Source organism: Hippichthys cyanospilos, chromosome 4 (assembly GCF_059441005.1).
Source record: "Hippichthys cyanospilos isolate Australia breed blue-spotted pipefish chromosome 4, RoL_Hcya_1.0, whole genome shotgun sequence".
NCBI lineage: Eukaryota > Metazoa > Chordata > Actinopteri > Syngnathiformes > Syngnathidae > Hippichthys > Hippichthys cyanospilos.
The window spans coordinates 24910910-24927027 of record NC_142372.1 but is presented as its reverse complement, the minus strand read 5'-3'; the positions used below and the strand labels follow the sequence as shown (position 1 = coordinate 24927027).

The following is a 16118-nucleotide window of genomic DNA, read 5'->3' as shown; positions in this document are numbered from 1 at the left end:
ACTTGTTTGTTTGATGTTTTTGATATTATATCTCCAACAGCAGAAATACATTTCTGATTAAATGTCCAACCTCTCCGTGATTTCTAAGTGGGAGAGCTTGCAAAAATCACAGGATTATCAAATACTTCTGGAATTCACTATAAAATGTGTTCTGTTAGTGATTTTAAAAATTTGGACAATATTTTTTTGCAGCGGACAGAAGTAGAAGCACAGCGGTTACGAGGTGAAGAAATGGATGCTATGCTGATAGAGAAGGACAAGAAGCTGGCTGAGAAGGAAGCCTACATTATTCACTTGCAAACTGCATTGGCAGGAGATCAGTGTATCACATCAACTCAGCTAAAGGTTTTTCTCAGAACATTTGCAAAATTGTGTTAAATTTAATCCAGTCATCGATAATAATAATAACAACAACAACAATAAATTTTGAGAATTTTGAGATTCCACTTTATTTAACTTTTGACAGGTAGATGAAGACCATGGAGCGATGCAAGAACTTCAGCAGCTTGTACAGAGTCTTACCAAAAAGGTTGGAGAAGCAGAGGAACGCTATAGTTTGCTCCAGGAGAAGACAGATCACCTGAAAGAGCTTCTGGAGACGGAAAAAGACCAATACAGTCAAAAGGAGAGCATGTACAAAAAGAATGTATGTTTCTAAGCTGTTTCTGTAATATAATACTAATAGTACTACATTCATTGCAAATACTAACCTATCATAAATTTTTGCTGTTGTGCTTTTGCTTTGACATATTTTTGACACAACTATTGTCTATTTCGTCTTTTGATTTAGATTCAAACTTTCAAAGAGATAATCCTCCAGAAGGACAATCAGCTGAGTGAAATCAACCAAATGCATGAACAGGAGCTCTTCAAACTTGTTGCAAAGTCTGATGCCAGCGCTGATCTTGAGCAGGTTCTGATGCGATAGTTGCTTGATGTTTAGTATTCAATTTCTTTGACTTGATAGAACTAAGTTTTAAAACATACATTTTGAATAACTTTTTACACAATCCATTTTTTCTGTTGATTCCTTATCAGCTTCTGAAAGCTTTAAAACAAAAGCTTCATGAGAAAGAGGAGGTGCTGATTGGAAAAACACAGGTTATTGATATTCTTCAGAAAGAAGTGGATGACCGGGACCAGCAGATTAAGGTTTGGAAACTCACCTATTTTTAAATTGTTGAGCATCTAATTTACATGAAAGTGTTCACTATTATAGTTTCACTGTTGCATTTAGAAAGTTATACTTCATCGCGCTTTTGATTATTCCAAAAATCTAATGAGCACTCTTCTTTACTAACATTTGATTAATCAAGTCTCTGAATTGACCAGTCTTGTTATGGAGTTATGGAACAAAGTACAGTCAGCCCCCGGTTTACGAACACCCTCTTTTACGAACATTTCGACTTACGACTACGAGTTTTTTGTCCCCCACTTACACACAAACCTTTCGTTTTACCAACAGTCCGACATGCCGGCCATTGTTTTCGTTCATATATTTTCGCTTTGCCACGTCATCAATATCAGTAGTTGATGCTTGTCACAGCAACGTTGAACGCTATTGCTCTTACAATGTCACAGTCACGGTGTCAGTCACGGTGTCAGTCACGGTGTCAGTCACGGAGTCAGTCACGGGGATGCCGATATGCTATTGGGCGATTGAGGTCACAGTCTCGGTCTCACTCATGGAGATGCTATTGGCCGGCGTCACGTCAATCACAGAAATGCCGATACGCTATTGGCCGAACGGCTTTATCTAGCTTGATGGCACAGCTGGTCGGGACGGAAGGAAGGAGAGAAAATACGTGAAAAACGGAAGGAAGGAATGTTGTGAAGACTTTTCAAACTTTGTTGTTAGACATGGCTTCTAAAATTTGCATTAAAGGAAGAAGTAAGAGGATGATGACAATAGAAACCAAGCTGGAGATAATAAAAAAATACGAAGGAGGCGCATGTATAGTTAACCTTGCTCGTGAGTATGGACGGAATCGCTCGGCAAGCTTCTAAGGCAAGACTTTCCTTGCCGGGGGACGGACCTCGATCGACAACAAAATGGAGAGGCTTCTTCTATTATGGATTAAAAAGAAGGAAATCGCCGGTGATATGTTTTAGTTTGAGAAAAGTTCTTGTTTAAGAAAATAAATCAATAAATTCTGCGGGTTGGTCTCTGCTCCCCTCCGCCTCCACCCAGCTCAAGTCACGTCGCCCCAAAGGTTAATATCATTTTTCCTTTGTATATTTATGTTATTTAATTTAACTGTACAGTAGGTTATGTTACTCATTTTTAATATGTGTATAAAGTCGTGATGTTTTTGCATGCGTTGCACGCATTCACGAATTAACATAGGTTTGGATTGCCCGTCATACGAGCAGTTCGAGCTACGAGCGTAGCTGCTGAACGGATTAAGTTCGTAACACGGGGGCCCACTGTACATCCATCCATCCATCCATTCATTTTCTATAGCTGTTTTATCCTCACAAGGGTTGCAGGCATGCTGGTACCTATCCCCTTTGACTTGGGGCTGTAGGCGGGGGACACCATTAATTGGCTGTCCAGCCAATTGCAGGGCACACCCGGACAAACAACCAGTCACACACGCAGTCACACCTAAGCACAATTTAGCGTGTCCAATACGCCTGCCATGCATGTTTTTGAAGTGTGGGAGGAAGCCGAAGTGCCCAGAGCCAACCCATGTGGGCTCAAAGAGAACATGCAAACTCCACACAGAAAGGCTGGAGTGAGGTGGAATTGAACTCGAGTCCCTTAACTGTGAGGTGGACGTGCTAACCACTGAGTCGCCCGTAAAAGAGAGCAAATGGATTTAAGTACAATTTCACGTCTGTACTTAGGATATTTATGCTCTATCAACTTTGACTTTAGTCTGCTACACGTCTTTGATTGAATGTCTACATTTACTCTCATACATTACGCTTAACATGCTACTACTTAATAAAATCTAAAAAATTCTTGGTTGTATTGAAGCAATCTTATAATAGCTCATGGAACCTAACAGCTATACTTTCCTGCAAAGGGGAGAGATGTGACATGGCTGCTTTGATCCTCATTATTGGCTACCAAACTCTCCCATTCAATTAATGGTATTTTCTTGTTCATATTCTGATGACTCTAAGTACATCTTGCTATTTTCCAGAGTCAGTAGTGATGAATTGAAGGAGCTTTTGTCATTATCGATACTGGAAAAGCCCATCACTGATTCAGAGTTGTTAGAAACTCGTGTTGTCTGCATTAAAATAGGCAGAGAAAGTAAAAAAACTGTCAGTTTCACTGACTAAAGCATATTTGTCATTGTGAGTGCCTCAGGTACAGTATGCTTTAAATCCTGGACCACTGAAGTAAATAAATAAAAATTTGACTTGCTGGTCCCTACCCCCGCTGTCAATGGGCAGTAGACAGGGGACACCCTGATCCGGTTGCCACCCAATCGCAGGGAACAAAGGGACAGACAAAAATTTGATTTAAGTAAATAAAAACATAAAATTCGAACCACTCAGTTTATAAAACATGTTTACTTCCAATAATTGCATTTATTGTCAAAGAGGTACTGTCCTAAATAACACTTTGACTTTTAAAGTGATTTACAAAGTCGCTGTAATGTCTTCCACAGTTTTTTTCTGTAAAGATGCTTTTACTTTTTCTTAAGTATTGCTTTTAGCTACTAACTGAAGACTGGCAATAAATAGAGCTGTGTCCAAATTCGGAGGCTGGGTCCTCTGAAGCCTTCTCCATCATCATGTAGCCTCCCCGAATTTAGACTGAATGTGTCTTTTGTTATCCATGATGTTTCAAAATGAAATCTATAAACGTACAAATAAATGTTGAGATGTGTGCCATCCAAACGCAAGGTTTGGTTGCCTCCGTGTTTTAGGGGAGAAGAAGAATGATGTAACAAAGTGAATCAAAACTCCAAAAGTGCAGTGAAAATGTGGTCTATGAATTTGGACAAAGCACATAGGTCCCTCATATCATTTCAATGAAAGTTTAAAACCATGAAGTCTTCTTGCTTGTATTATACTAGCTAGTTTTTTTGTATATGATAGAAGCTTAAAAATTCCCCGTGATGAGTTTTTTCATCTTGTTTGCTAGGAGCTAACCGAGCGTATGCGGAGACTACACATTGAACGAGAAAGCCTTGAATCCAAAATGGAGGCAGAAAAGCATGTGATGCGTGCCCAACTCCGCGACTTAATACAGAAGCAGCAGGTTGAGATTCAGCAAATGACAGAGAAGCATCAAGCGGAGTTGAATCAAACCCAACAGGATCTCCTTGGCCAGATGGATGCTTTGAGAAGGAATTCAGTAGCCCCACAATCTATCTGTCAGGAGGCCACAAGAGCTGAAAACGCATCTGATGATTCTACCTTCTCCAAGAGGATAGCAGAGTTGGAAGGTAAGTCTCTTTCGCAGTGTTCTTTCAATGTTTCACGCGGTTGTGAATTTGAATGGTTTTTAATTGTGGGGAAAATTTGAATGTATCATGAAAATGTGACAACAAAATGGTGAACTAAAAGAGTGACTAACTGGGAATTTAACTACTTTTGTTTATCAGCACTTTACCATACTTATTGTTTTTGCTCAAATATGCATGTTGGTTTTGCGTAAATATAACTTTTTTTTTACACAGTTGACTACTCTCACTTTATCTCCAGAAACAAAATTTACCTGATTGAAGATTCCCCAAATTACATGACATAATTTTAGTTGCAAGTTTGTTTGCAGCACTTAGTATTCTTTGATTTTGATTGATTTGATTTTGGTGAAGGAAGTGTAATACTGCAGTTGCAGTGAAAAATTATATCAAACTTAGTGCAATAATATCATCATGTCAAAGCTTTTGGAGTCAGCTGGTGCTTAAGATGCAGGCGGCCTCGTTCAAATTTTATAAAGACAAACCCCCAATTATGAGTAATGTCTCTAATGCAAATGATCATTCAGTAGGCGCACTTTATTGTTCATGTGAAAAAGGAACTGAGTCAGATTGTTTAACTTTTTCTTTTTTTGTATGTAGCCCAAACAAAGCAAAAAATGGATGAAGCCAGCAGATCGGAGGATAAATTCTTGAAAATGAAGGCCTGGTCTAAATCCCGAATCAGGCAGCTGGAGGAGGAGCTGAAAAAAATTCAGGTCAGATAATCAAACAGGAAACTTTGTCAGTTGTATTTTTTGTGTGTCTTTGTGTTAAACTGTGTATTGTGATGGTTTTCATGTCAAAAGTTAACATCTTACCTGTAGCTAGTTTCCAATTGCCCCCTGAAATTCACAAATTGCAACTTGCGCAAGATGCAAACTGAAAATAGAAACAAATAACCAATACTACAAACATGTTTTTACGCTCTCATAAGGTGGTACTTGAGACAAGACACTCAAGATGGAAGTTCCGTATTTCTCAGAGTACATGTCAACCTCGCTTATAAGTCGATCCCACATTTGCTGTAGTCCATGCCGGCTTGTTCAAGCACATGTTTAAGGGCTGAAGGAGAAGGGTCAAGCCATATTCTCCTTTTCATAATGTGTCCGCCGAAAAAGGTGTCCGCGCAACCTTGTTGTTGACAGCAGAAGCAGTTAGGCAGCGCTTGATTAAATTGCACTTGTGCGATGTTCTGTGCATACGCTTTTAAAACGAATGCAGACTTTTATTGAATTAGATGTGCGTGTGTATACGTGCGTGGGTGTGTGTGTGTGTGTGTGTGTGTGTGTATATACATACAAGTAATTGCAAAGTAAAGGGCAATTTATACTAAGCTAAGCTCTGCAAAACCTTGCTTTTTACTTGGGCTTGGTTCTTGTGAATGTGCAGGTGACTTTTCACATGTTAAATTTGTATATGTCTGCATTAATTTAATGAAACCCTGACTGTGCATGGCATGCTAATGAATTACTTTTAGGCTGAATGCTGTGTAGCCAGGGTAGACATCATACTCTTCGACTTAAGTTTACCAGCGTGTGACAATGTGTTCATACATTTGTGTGAGCGGCCACCTCTTGGTGAGTTATATTTCCATTCACCCTGCCCAACCTACTAGAAAGGTTTTTGCTATGCCCATGAAGGAGGATATGGTGTTTCTATGAGTAAAATAGTTGACACAAAAGATTCTGACTCAGTCATCAGCAGTGTAGCAATTTTAAAAATCACAATTTTGATCAGAAAACTAAGTCTTAACAGCTATCCATGTGTCCTATTTTTTTTCAGGCTGGTATTGCACCTCCTGATCTTACTTCTCTACAAAGTCGCATTATGGAACTAGAAGGGGAACGAGAGGAAACTCTTTGGAAGCTGGAGCAGTATGAGGAGCTCAAAGCAAACAATGGTACAGAATACTGATTGTATGGTGGCATGCTTTGTGTATTTTGGAAAAAGCTGCATTTTGATTTAAATCTTAATTCAGACTCAAACACTGTCACACAGAAATTACTCTCACACAGTGTGATGATACTTTTCCCAACAGACATGTTGCAGGCTAAACTGGTTGTCTATGAAGAGCAACAGAGGACACTGCAAGCAGACCTGGAACAGTTTACAAAGCGAGCTGCCTCGCAGGTCTGTATTCAGTAAATATTTTTCAGATGGTCTTGCTAACCTTGAGGTGTTAAGCTCAAAGTTTCTTGACATCCAATGATGGTGTGACCACAGGCAAGTGAGTCCGGAAGTGCTGACGATGCTCAAAGCCAGGTCTTGGAGTGGCAAGAGATAGTAGATGAAGCGGTGAGTGCCAGGGATCAGGCCAGGGAAGAAGAAAAGGCTACCATGGTCCTTCGCATTGGTCACATGGAGGAAGAAAGAGAGGGTAAGGGTGTTGAGATGGATATAGTACAAATCTTTGGCCAATTAGTGTCATTGATGTCAAATTGATGTGTTCTTTGGTAGAATATAGAAACAAAGTTTATTTGCTCACGCACTGGCTACAGAACTCGCTAAAATAAAGGAGCAGCAAAGAGAGTTGCAAAGGGTGAAATGCGTCACTGATATGCCAAGCAGAATGTGTCTTACTTGCGTCAGTGTTATTTGTGTATATTTCGATAAGGTAATATTTGGTGGAGAAATCTGCCTCATTGACAACATCAAGTTCACTCACAGCAGAACAAATAGCAAAAGGCATTTTTGGAAATACAAAATATAATGAATAATAATCGTAATAATAATTGTTTTTATTAGTATTATAATACGCATGTCAAAATAAGCAGATTGACATCAATGTTTGTCTGTAAATTTAGGACTTTGCCCCACGTAAAATCAGGTAATCGCTTCATTCAAGCACCCGTCAATGGCCCACCATGTGTATGGCCCACCATGTGTGGTGGTTTTTGAATGACAGTTCACTTGTGTTCAAGACCGTGATCCGTATGACAACAATGGCGTTTGTTCAGGTCGCACATGGATTGTGAACTGCTCTGTGAAAAAAATGTGCTCGTTTTTGTAAAAAATGCATGTTCATTTTACGTTGCACATTCGCTGTTGGAGGAGGAGTAAGCACAGACATGTCAAATGTAGGAAAAGAGAAACCCTCTAGGATCATCTATGGAAAGATTACGACAACTAGTGTGAAACGAGCCCATTACTGCCGGCACTCAGTTTTGTTTTGTTTTTTTTCAATTTTATATTCATACGTTTCTTTGTTCGATATACACTGATATGCAGAGAAAGCTGCAACAGCATATAGTCGTAACATACCAACACGGTACATAGGCCAACTTCAAAATAACCGGAAAAGGTTATCATATTAACGTCTATGTATTATACAATACATATAATATAATACAATAGCTTTATTAGGCCTTTATTTTGAAATGTGTCCCCGTAGCAATGGTTGCATTCTGTCGCAATTTTTAAACTCAGACAGAAAAAAAGCCTATTGATGCTTTAAACATTAATAACTGTACTACTACTACTACTACTACTACTACTAATAATAATAATAGTTGTTAACAATAGTTAATAATGTCATATTGTATTTATATTTGTTGATATAGTTTTAAAATAAAATGTTGCTTTAGGTCTTGGGGGAACTTCCTCCTCAAAGTTATTGATTCACAAAATTGCTCTGCAAAATAAATATTTCAATCCTTGTAAAAATTCTAATAACACGTTTTCTTTAAAAGCATCTCTCTTGGCACTAAACACCACCAAACAGCCACATCCACATGCTAAATAAAACAGGATTAAAATGAATGAAAAAATGCAATTTTTATTAATGGGCAGAGCAAAAAAAAACGTGAAAGTTTCAAACAATTCAATTGAGTAATGAGTAATTGCCATTGTTGTCCCATGGTGTTCTTGAGGCAAAGCCAAGACTTCTCTTTGCCATTGTATATATGAGCCAATCAGGGGAAAAACCTTTTTTGAAGAAGACATTAAGACCGAGCAGGCAGCAAAATGCAGAGACAAATTTAATTAATTAATCATTTAAAGTGCTATCAGTGGCTGCAGTTCATTCTTTGTGGATTTGGCCCTAAATGCGAATGCCAACATCTTGTTTTTCAACCCAACACCACCATCCTCTTCGCTGACACCACAATTAGTGATACTGAGGGAATTTGAATGTTTTCTTTGCAGTTGTTGACTGTATGTCCAATTCTCTGACTGAACATCACTTTCCATTTGTTTATTTTATCCATTGCTCTCTCCACTGTTCATGAGGAGTACTTCATTGACCTTGTGCTTGTCCCATCATGAGAACCTCTGCCCTCACTTACCCACTCCAACTCCTGCTCCATGGATGGGAGCAGCCACGCAGAACAGTTTCCCATCAGTTTTGTGCATGCAGGCTCCCCCTGACCTGTAGTGTAGCTCTTTCTATCTGTACTGCCTGCAATTTTCCCAGAATTTTGTCATGGATTGAGCTGCAGCCAGTACAGTAGAGACTACACGTTTGAGTCTTAGTTTTAGTTTCCTACCAAACTTTTTGGTGTTATTTTCCCTTTATTTTTTTCACTTACTGTTTTTCTGTCTTGTTTTTACTTATGTCTCCAATTTCTTTGTTTATTAATCTAAACTTAATTTAAGTTCAGGAAATTCACTCAACAATATACCTTACTTGTGATGGAACAATTATGTCTATAATACAAACCAGATTTGGTTGAAGTTGGGAAATTGTGTAAAAACAAAATACACCGATTTGAAAACCCTTCTCAACCCATATTCAATTGAATACTCTACAAAGACAACAGATTTAATGTTTAAATTGATGAACTTATATTTTTTTTTGCCAAATAATAACTTTATTTATTTATTTATTTATTTGATGGCTGCCACATGTCCAATAGAAGTTGGGTAAGGTGGCAAAAAATACTGAGAAAGCTGAGAAAAGCTATTTGGGACATCCCACATGTGATCAGAATAATTGGGAACAGGTGGGAAACATGATTGGGTGTAAAAGGAGCCTCCCCAAACATGCTTAGTCATTCACAAGCAAGAATGAGGCGATGTTCAAAACTTTGTCCACAACTACGTGACAAAATAGTTGAACAGTTTAAGAACAACATTTCTCAAAGCAAAATTGCAAGGAATTTAGGGATTTCAACATCTACGGTCATAATATAATATCAAATAATAATATCGAATAAACTGTATATCGAATATAATATCAGGGTTCAGAGAATCTGGTGGAATCACTGCACGTAAGCGCCACGGCCATGACCTTCGATCCCTCAGACGGCGCTTTTAAGGCACTGCCTTAAAAACTCAACATGAGTGTGCAAAGGATATCACCAAATGGGCTCAGGAAAACTTCAGAAAACCACTGTCAATAAATTTATGAACACCATCCAGAAACAGCGCCAGGTTCTCTGGGGCCGAGTTCATGTAAAATGGACCGATGCACAATGAAAAAATGTTTTGTGGTCTTATGAGTCCGCTTTTCAAATTGTTTTTGTCCTGTCTTCCGGACCAAAGAGGAAGCGGACCATCTGGACTGTTATCAACGCAAAGTTCAGAAGCCAGCATCTGTGATGGTATGGATGTGCGTTAGTTCCCAGTCCGGACCTGTCCCCCATTGAAAATGTGGGGCGCGTTATGAAGCATAAAATACGGCAGAGAATACCCCGGACTGTTGAACAACTGAAGCAGTTTATCAAGCAAGAATGGGAAAGAATTCCACATGAGAAGCTAAGAGAATTAGTCTCCCCTCTTCCAAAACTTTTATTGAGTGTTATTAAAAGGAAAGGTGATGTAACAAAGTGGTAAACATGCCCTTTCCCAACTTCTACTGGATGTGTTGCAGCCATGAAATTCGAAGTTAATTATTATTTGGCAAAAAACAATCAAGTTTATCTGTTTGAACATTAAATATGTTGTCTTTGTAGTGTATTCAATTGAATATGGGTTGAGAAGGGTTTTCAAATCGGTGTGTTTTGTTTTTACACAATTTCCCAACTTCAACCGAATCCGATTTGTATTTTTAAAAAAAGATTATTAGTCTCAAAGTGAGACAGTAGCTGAAGTAGCAAAGGCAGGTTTACCTAATAGTAGTCGCTGTCGCAATTTCCATAGAATTACTGCATAAGACATGAAACACTGCCTCCATTGGCAATGCTCTTTCCAATCAACACACTCCACACATGTGCTAAGTAATATTGTCTTCTTCTATAACAGTGTACTTAGTAAGTACATTAAGTACATTCATTCTGCCAAATATGGCTTTATCTTTACACAAAGTAAAAAAAAAAAAACATTCAATAAGTTCTTATGAAAGCCTTTTTCGAACATCTTGTAATATAAACATGCTGAACGCTCAACACACATTGACTAGCATACATGTGAACACTGAAATATTTTGACAAAAGCTATCACCACTAGCAAAAATAGCCTGTAGCTGCTCCTGCCTACTCTTCCTCGTTGGCAGCTCTGTTTGTCCACTCCACTTCCCCCCTCCTCTCCCTTCCCTTAACTCTCCACTCAGTCCCTCTGTGTGACTTTTTTGGGGCAGGAGTTGGAATGAACAGCCCCTCAGAAATACTCAGGTCCCTACATTCACAGTGAAGACCAGTTAAAAAGACTCAGTTTGTTCGTGAACGTCACGTTACCACTTATTGGCATGTAGACGGTGACACGCTGCTATGGAGATTGGAGTTCGTTAAAGGAGGCAAAAATACATCTACTTTGGCAAACAAAAAGTTTAAAAACAATGACTGCATTAACTGTATGTCTCAACAGGACTAGTTCACAATTGCACAACCCGCTTGTGGATCTATGTAAAAAGCTGGTTGAAGACAAAATTGCTTTGGCTGGCGTAGTCGTGCCCATTGTATCAATTGCAGTGAATCGATGGCCCGCCAAACTATCTATACAATTTATAGCTAGCTTCAAAGAGTAGAAGTTGTCTTGTTTTTTTGTCTCCAACTGATTCAATTAAGAGTGGCAAGATGTGTGCACTGGATAGAGCACACGGAAAATTATTCTGTTTGACTTGTTTATTAATTACTGTCTTTTGCCATATAAACACAATTTTAAATTTTGTGTATTTGTGGCAAAATGAACTCGAGCCACGTTGTGAGGAAAAGGAAAGACAACTGCTTCGAGAACCTGCAGTTACACTGGCGAGGCGTTCACCAACTGCTCACAATGTGAGGAATCGGAAACTCACTTTAAGGGACAATGTGTGCGATTTAGACCATTTATCATTAAAAAGGAATAAATTAAATGATAATAAAGTTTCAAATGAATGTGTTCTTAACGACCAACAGCATGTTTTAAATATAATCATAGGTCTAGTTACCATTATAACATTATTAGATTATGTGGGGGGTGGCACTCCTGCGAAGACTGCCATGTCTGTTATCGCTACGGACAACAGTAAATGCAGCACCTCCTGCTGTTCGTAATGAAAAATGGTCCTTACACATTGTCCCTGTAACACGCAACCAATATAAAACTTAAGTTTATGAACACTATAGTTTTTACATTGTTGCCAAAGTGCCAAACATAGTTTTATACATAATTTGACACCATGTGTCTTATATCTACATTATCTACATCTATATTTTAATACATTTTACTGTGATATTCGTTAAAATCTGTTGGTATTTGCTCACATCTTGTCTTGTGGTTGAGCTACACTAAGTTTAGGCTCAGGATTTCTTTTCCCTTTAAGCTCTGCAAACATTTGTTTTAACATATTCACAGCCAGCCCAATTAAATTAGATTTCTAGACTTCTATAGCAATTAATGGCATTTAGTAAAATATACGTCTGTATTTATATAGCTTTCACAACAGCTACAGCTGTAACAAAACACATAACAGCCCAAATAGAAAAAAAAGAAAAAGATAACAGAACACATAACATGAGAGAGTGACATATAATGCATATTACTTTGTAGATGACAAAGAAGTGATCCTTATCACAATGGGTCAAGATGTCATGTCACATTAGACCATTTCAATTCCAAGCACCAAGCCAATAACGCTTGTTTCCCAAAGAATAAATGCCATTTATTGTCATCGTAAGTCTTACAACGAGACAAGAGAGCTTCCTTCTGCTTACAGCATGTATCAAGATAAAAACAAAAGTGCAAACATCCTCGTTCCACGCCTACGCTTCTCTCTCCTCATCCTTGCCAACGCAGCCTTCCATTCACACCAATGCAGAACCCTAGCACAGTGCCAAAACCTTTTTTGAACAAAAAGGATCTGTGAATAATGCTGCCCATTATAATAAAAATGAATAAATAAATACAAGCATCTCACTGCTATCAAACAGCAATAGTTGAACAACACCGACATTGCTCCCATCAGAGTCAGTCCTGACACGATCCCGACAAGGCGTAACCATCAAACACAGATTTTTTTTTTCTTTCATTTGCTATTGTTATATTATGACAGTTTGTATAATTTCCTTGTCATATGTACCTTAAGTCACCAAATATGAGACACATTTTTTCCCCAGAAAATGATGGCCAAAAGTATGCTTGCATTCTATAAATAGAAACAAAGATTTTTTTTTTTTTCTCAAATTCGATACGACTCGAGTAAGAATGATCTGTCAGCCACTTAAGCCCAGTTTATTCACACAGATGTGCATTTATATATCGGCTGTATTCTTACTTACATAAATTACTGTCATGGGATGAGTTAGAGGACGAGCATCAGTTGGCTGTTAGCAGCCAGTGCCTGTTGCAGCTAACAGCAGTTCTTGTTAGCTGACTCTGTTACTACATTATTTTCAATAAAAGACGCAAGCAGGCTAAACCAATGTCCGAGCAACTTTCTTCACACGCAGTAATATTACTAAGACTGAGAGGATCGTGTAAAGGTGTTGATGTCTCCAGCTGATTCAATTAATAGTGGCAAGGAATAGAGCCGTGTACACTATTAAGACACAGAACACAGAAAGATATTCCCTTAGACTAATTTTTTAACTGCGTTGTTCTGGCACATACACACAATCATGAACTTGGTGGAACGCGGATGGTGCGCAACTTGGATGTTTATATGGCAAAATAAATTTGAGCTGAGGAATCGTGGGAATAGGAAAAACAACTGCTTTCAACGCATTCAATGTTACACTGGCACGGCGTTCACTGATGCTCACCATGTGGGAAATCTGAAACACACTTAACCCGCAACAAATATATACAGTGTCTTATAGATATAAATGCAAGAAAAAGTGAAGAATTTACAATGATTAGAGTTATTCTGTCTTGCTATATTTTTTTTTACATTTTTGCCAACTGTTGGTGCATCCTCCACATAGTAACATAGAAAATACCAGAATTCGAACTTAAATTTAAGAGTGCGTCCTATATTTGGGCAATTACAGTACTATTTTCTTCTCTTGTGTTGAACTCTTCTCTTCTGCCTACACTGTCTGCCTGGTGTCACAAAACAGATGGGAAAATGTTTAGTAAAAAAGCCTCAATGAGGATCTTTCATCCTATCTGACAAAATACGAATCTTACTGGAATCTTTAGACAGTGATTATTAAGATGATTGGATTTTAGTATGATTCTTTTTATTATGATACATGATTTCTTCAGTCAGTTTCCTTATCTCCCAAATGTTTATGACACTCCTGTTTTCATTTCAATGTAAAAGGGTGCAAGTTCCAACTAGATTTTCAGCACATTATTCCCCTTCTTAATAGTCACAGTTTTTGCCTCATCATTCTTTTACTTTCTTCACTGTTAAATAACACATTTGATATGGCAGTCTCCCTCCACCCACTACAACTACCATCTGTGATCACAATTCTTAACTATCAAGAGCTTCCTGTTTATTCCAACCCTGTTTCATGCCATATTCCATCCGTATCTACCTCCTCAATCCAACGCAAATACCTCCTAATCCCTGTGGCACAAAACTGATTGAGGATGACTGGTTCTTTCCTGGCTGCTCCGATCCAGCACTGGCCACTCGGCAGCAGGAGTTGGAGGAGGAGCTGGCTCAAGCTCAGGGGCTCAGCCAACACAGGGCCAAGAAGCTGGCGGTACGAGCCCCAAGAAGTATCCAGGTAGGCATATCTGCAGTACATTACTGGGAATTTGCTGTTAGCTACATGTCGGGACAATGGCACATCCACCTTAAGGTGCAGAGGTTGCAGGTTTGTTTCCAGCTCTGACTCTCCCATGTGGAGTTGGCATGGTCTTCTCTGTGCTTTGATCGGTTTCCTCCAGGTACTCTGGTTTCCTCCCACATTCCCAAAAGCATGCATGGTAGTTTAAAGGGATGCTCCAAATCACCCTTGGGAGTGCTTTTGAGTGTGAATGGTTGATTGATAGTCTCTGTGTGCCCTGTGATTGCCTGGCAACCAGTTCAGGATGTCCCTGCCTACTGCCGTAAGACAGCTGGTATAGGCTCCAGCACGTTGGTGACCTTAGTGACTATAGGTGAAAAGGAGGATGAATTGATGTTATACCATCACCAAAACCATCATGCGTGATGGCACATTCTAGTTAACTACATTTTAATTCACTAAAGAATTATTTTAAGTGACTGAAGAAGGACAAAGAGTAGCCTCACCCATCTTCCCATACATAAATTGTTTTCATCCATAAAATGTGAACACACTTATCCTTTACATTCAGATTAACTACTTTTGTTGTAAATCTAAATATATGTATGCCTAACTACTCAACTTCTATAAGAGTTTCTATTTTAAAATTGATTTCACCTACTCCACTTATTCTAGCATTACGGTACTTTCAAGATAGTTGTTTTACATTACCTGTTCCATGAAATTGTTCTGACATAGGAGGATTTTGAATGTGATGGAAAAGCCCCATTCCAGGACTACCAGAGCACCTCGGAGAGCACAACTCCAATGGAAGGAGAAAATATGGGAGGTTGGTGGCCTGAGTACAGTACGCCTGACACAGGTGGGAGAACCGCTAGACAGTTTACACCAGCATGCACCTGGTTGTCTTCACTTTTGGGTTGGTCTTATATTTATTTTTTTCATAACATTATAAATACCAGCACCTTTTCTTTTTGTATTTTTTGTTTTTGTTGTTGTAATCTTTCAGCCATCTATCAGCCCATACTTGTGAAAGTGTGATAAGGTTGTCTGGGGCACAAAACAATGAGCATATTTTCACAGTAATGGCTCTTTTCAGAAATTGTCCAATTAAATCAAATTAGGACATTAATAATTTGTTTACATTTTCTTCATTATGTGCATGCTGGCTGAACTGACTAGTTTATTGGGGTTAGTCTTGTGACTGACAACCTGTCAAACATTTGGACACACTTTCTCATGCGATTGAATGAGAACCTAACCAAACATTTGACTGGTATTGCATGGTATATGTTAGCCCCCACCCACCACCCAAATATTGCATTTTCATTCATGTACATTTGTCTGGACTTGCACGTTTCAAATCAGCTACAGGAAATGTCCCAAGGAGCATAGAGCATTGAACAGGAAAATCAATAATCAGCAGAGTAATTAAGATGCCTCTGCCTATTTGAAATAGTCAGCATAAGCCGAAGTAAACAATAACAAAGACAAATTTTGATGGCGACATGAAAAACTGAAGTAAGTATTAAAACAGTTTGCGATCATCATTACAACCTTGGAACAATCCATGATGAAAAAACATTTTGCTTAAATACTCTCAAGTGATTATTTGATTTATTGATTTATGATTAAATAAGGATGAGAAATTGTA

The 16118-nt window shown here is 38.5% G+C and overlaps 1 protein-coding gene across 1 annotated transcript; it reads left to right on the top strand.

Annotated features, from left to right (window-relative positions):
* The first annotated feature begins 196 nt into the window (after positions 1-196).
* Positions 197-15193, top strand: LOC148425132 (uncharacterized). The gene is made up of 10 exons (XM_088413649.1): positions 197-345; positions 467-646; positions 791-913; positions 1039-1152; positions 4106-4409; positions 5028-5143; positions 6210-6327; positions 6466-6557; positions 6651-6804; positions 14355-15193. Exons 1-10 carry the CDS (start codon positions 232-234, stop codon positions 14567-14569), a joined length of 1530 nt encoding a protein of 509 aa, XP_088269775.1. The 5' UTR covers positions 197-231; the 3' UTR covers positions 14570-15193.
* The last annotated feature ends 925 nt before the right edge of the window (positions 15194-16118 follow it).

Excerpts from the sequence above, each read along its gene's own strand:
- LOC148425132 (XM_088413649.1), top strand. The coding sequence starts at position 232 with ATGGATGCTATGCTGATAGAGAAGGACAAGAAGCTGGCTGAGAAGGAA. Across the intron at positions 647-790 it reads AGAGCATGTACAAAAAGAAT|ATTCAAACTTTCAAAGAGAT; the intron begins GTATGTTTCTAA and ends CTTTTGATTTAG. Across the intron at positions 6,558-6,650 it reads CAAAGCGAGCTGCCTCGCAG|GCAAGTGAGTCCGGAAGTGC; the intron begins GTCTGTATTCAG and ends GTGTGACCACAG.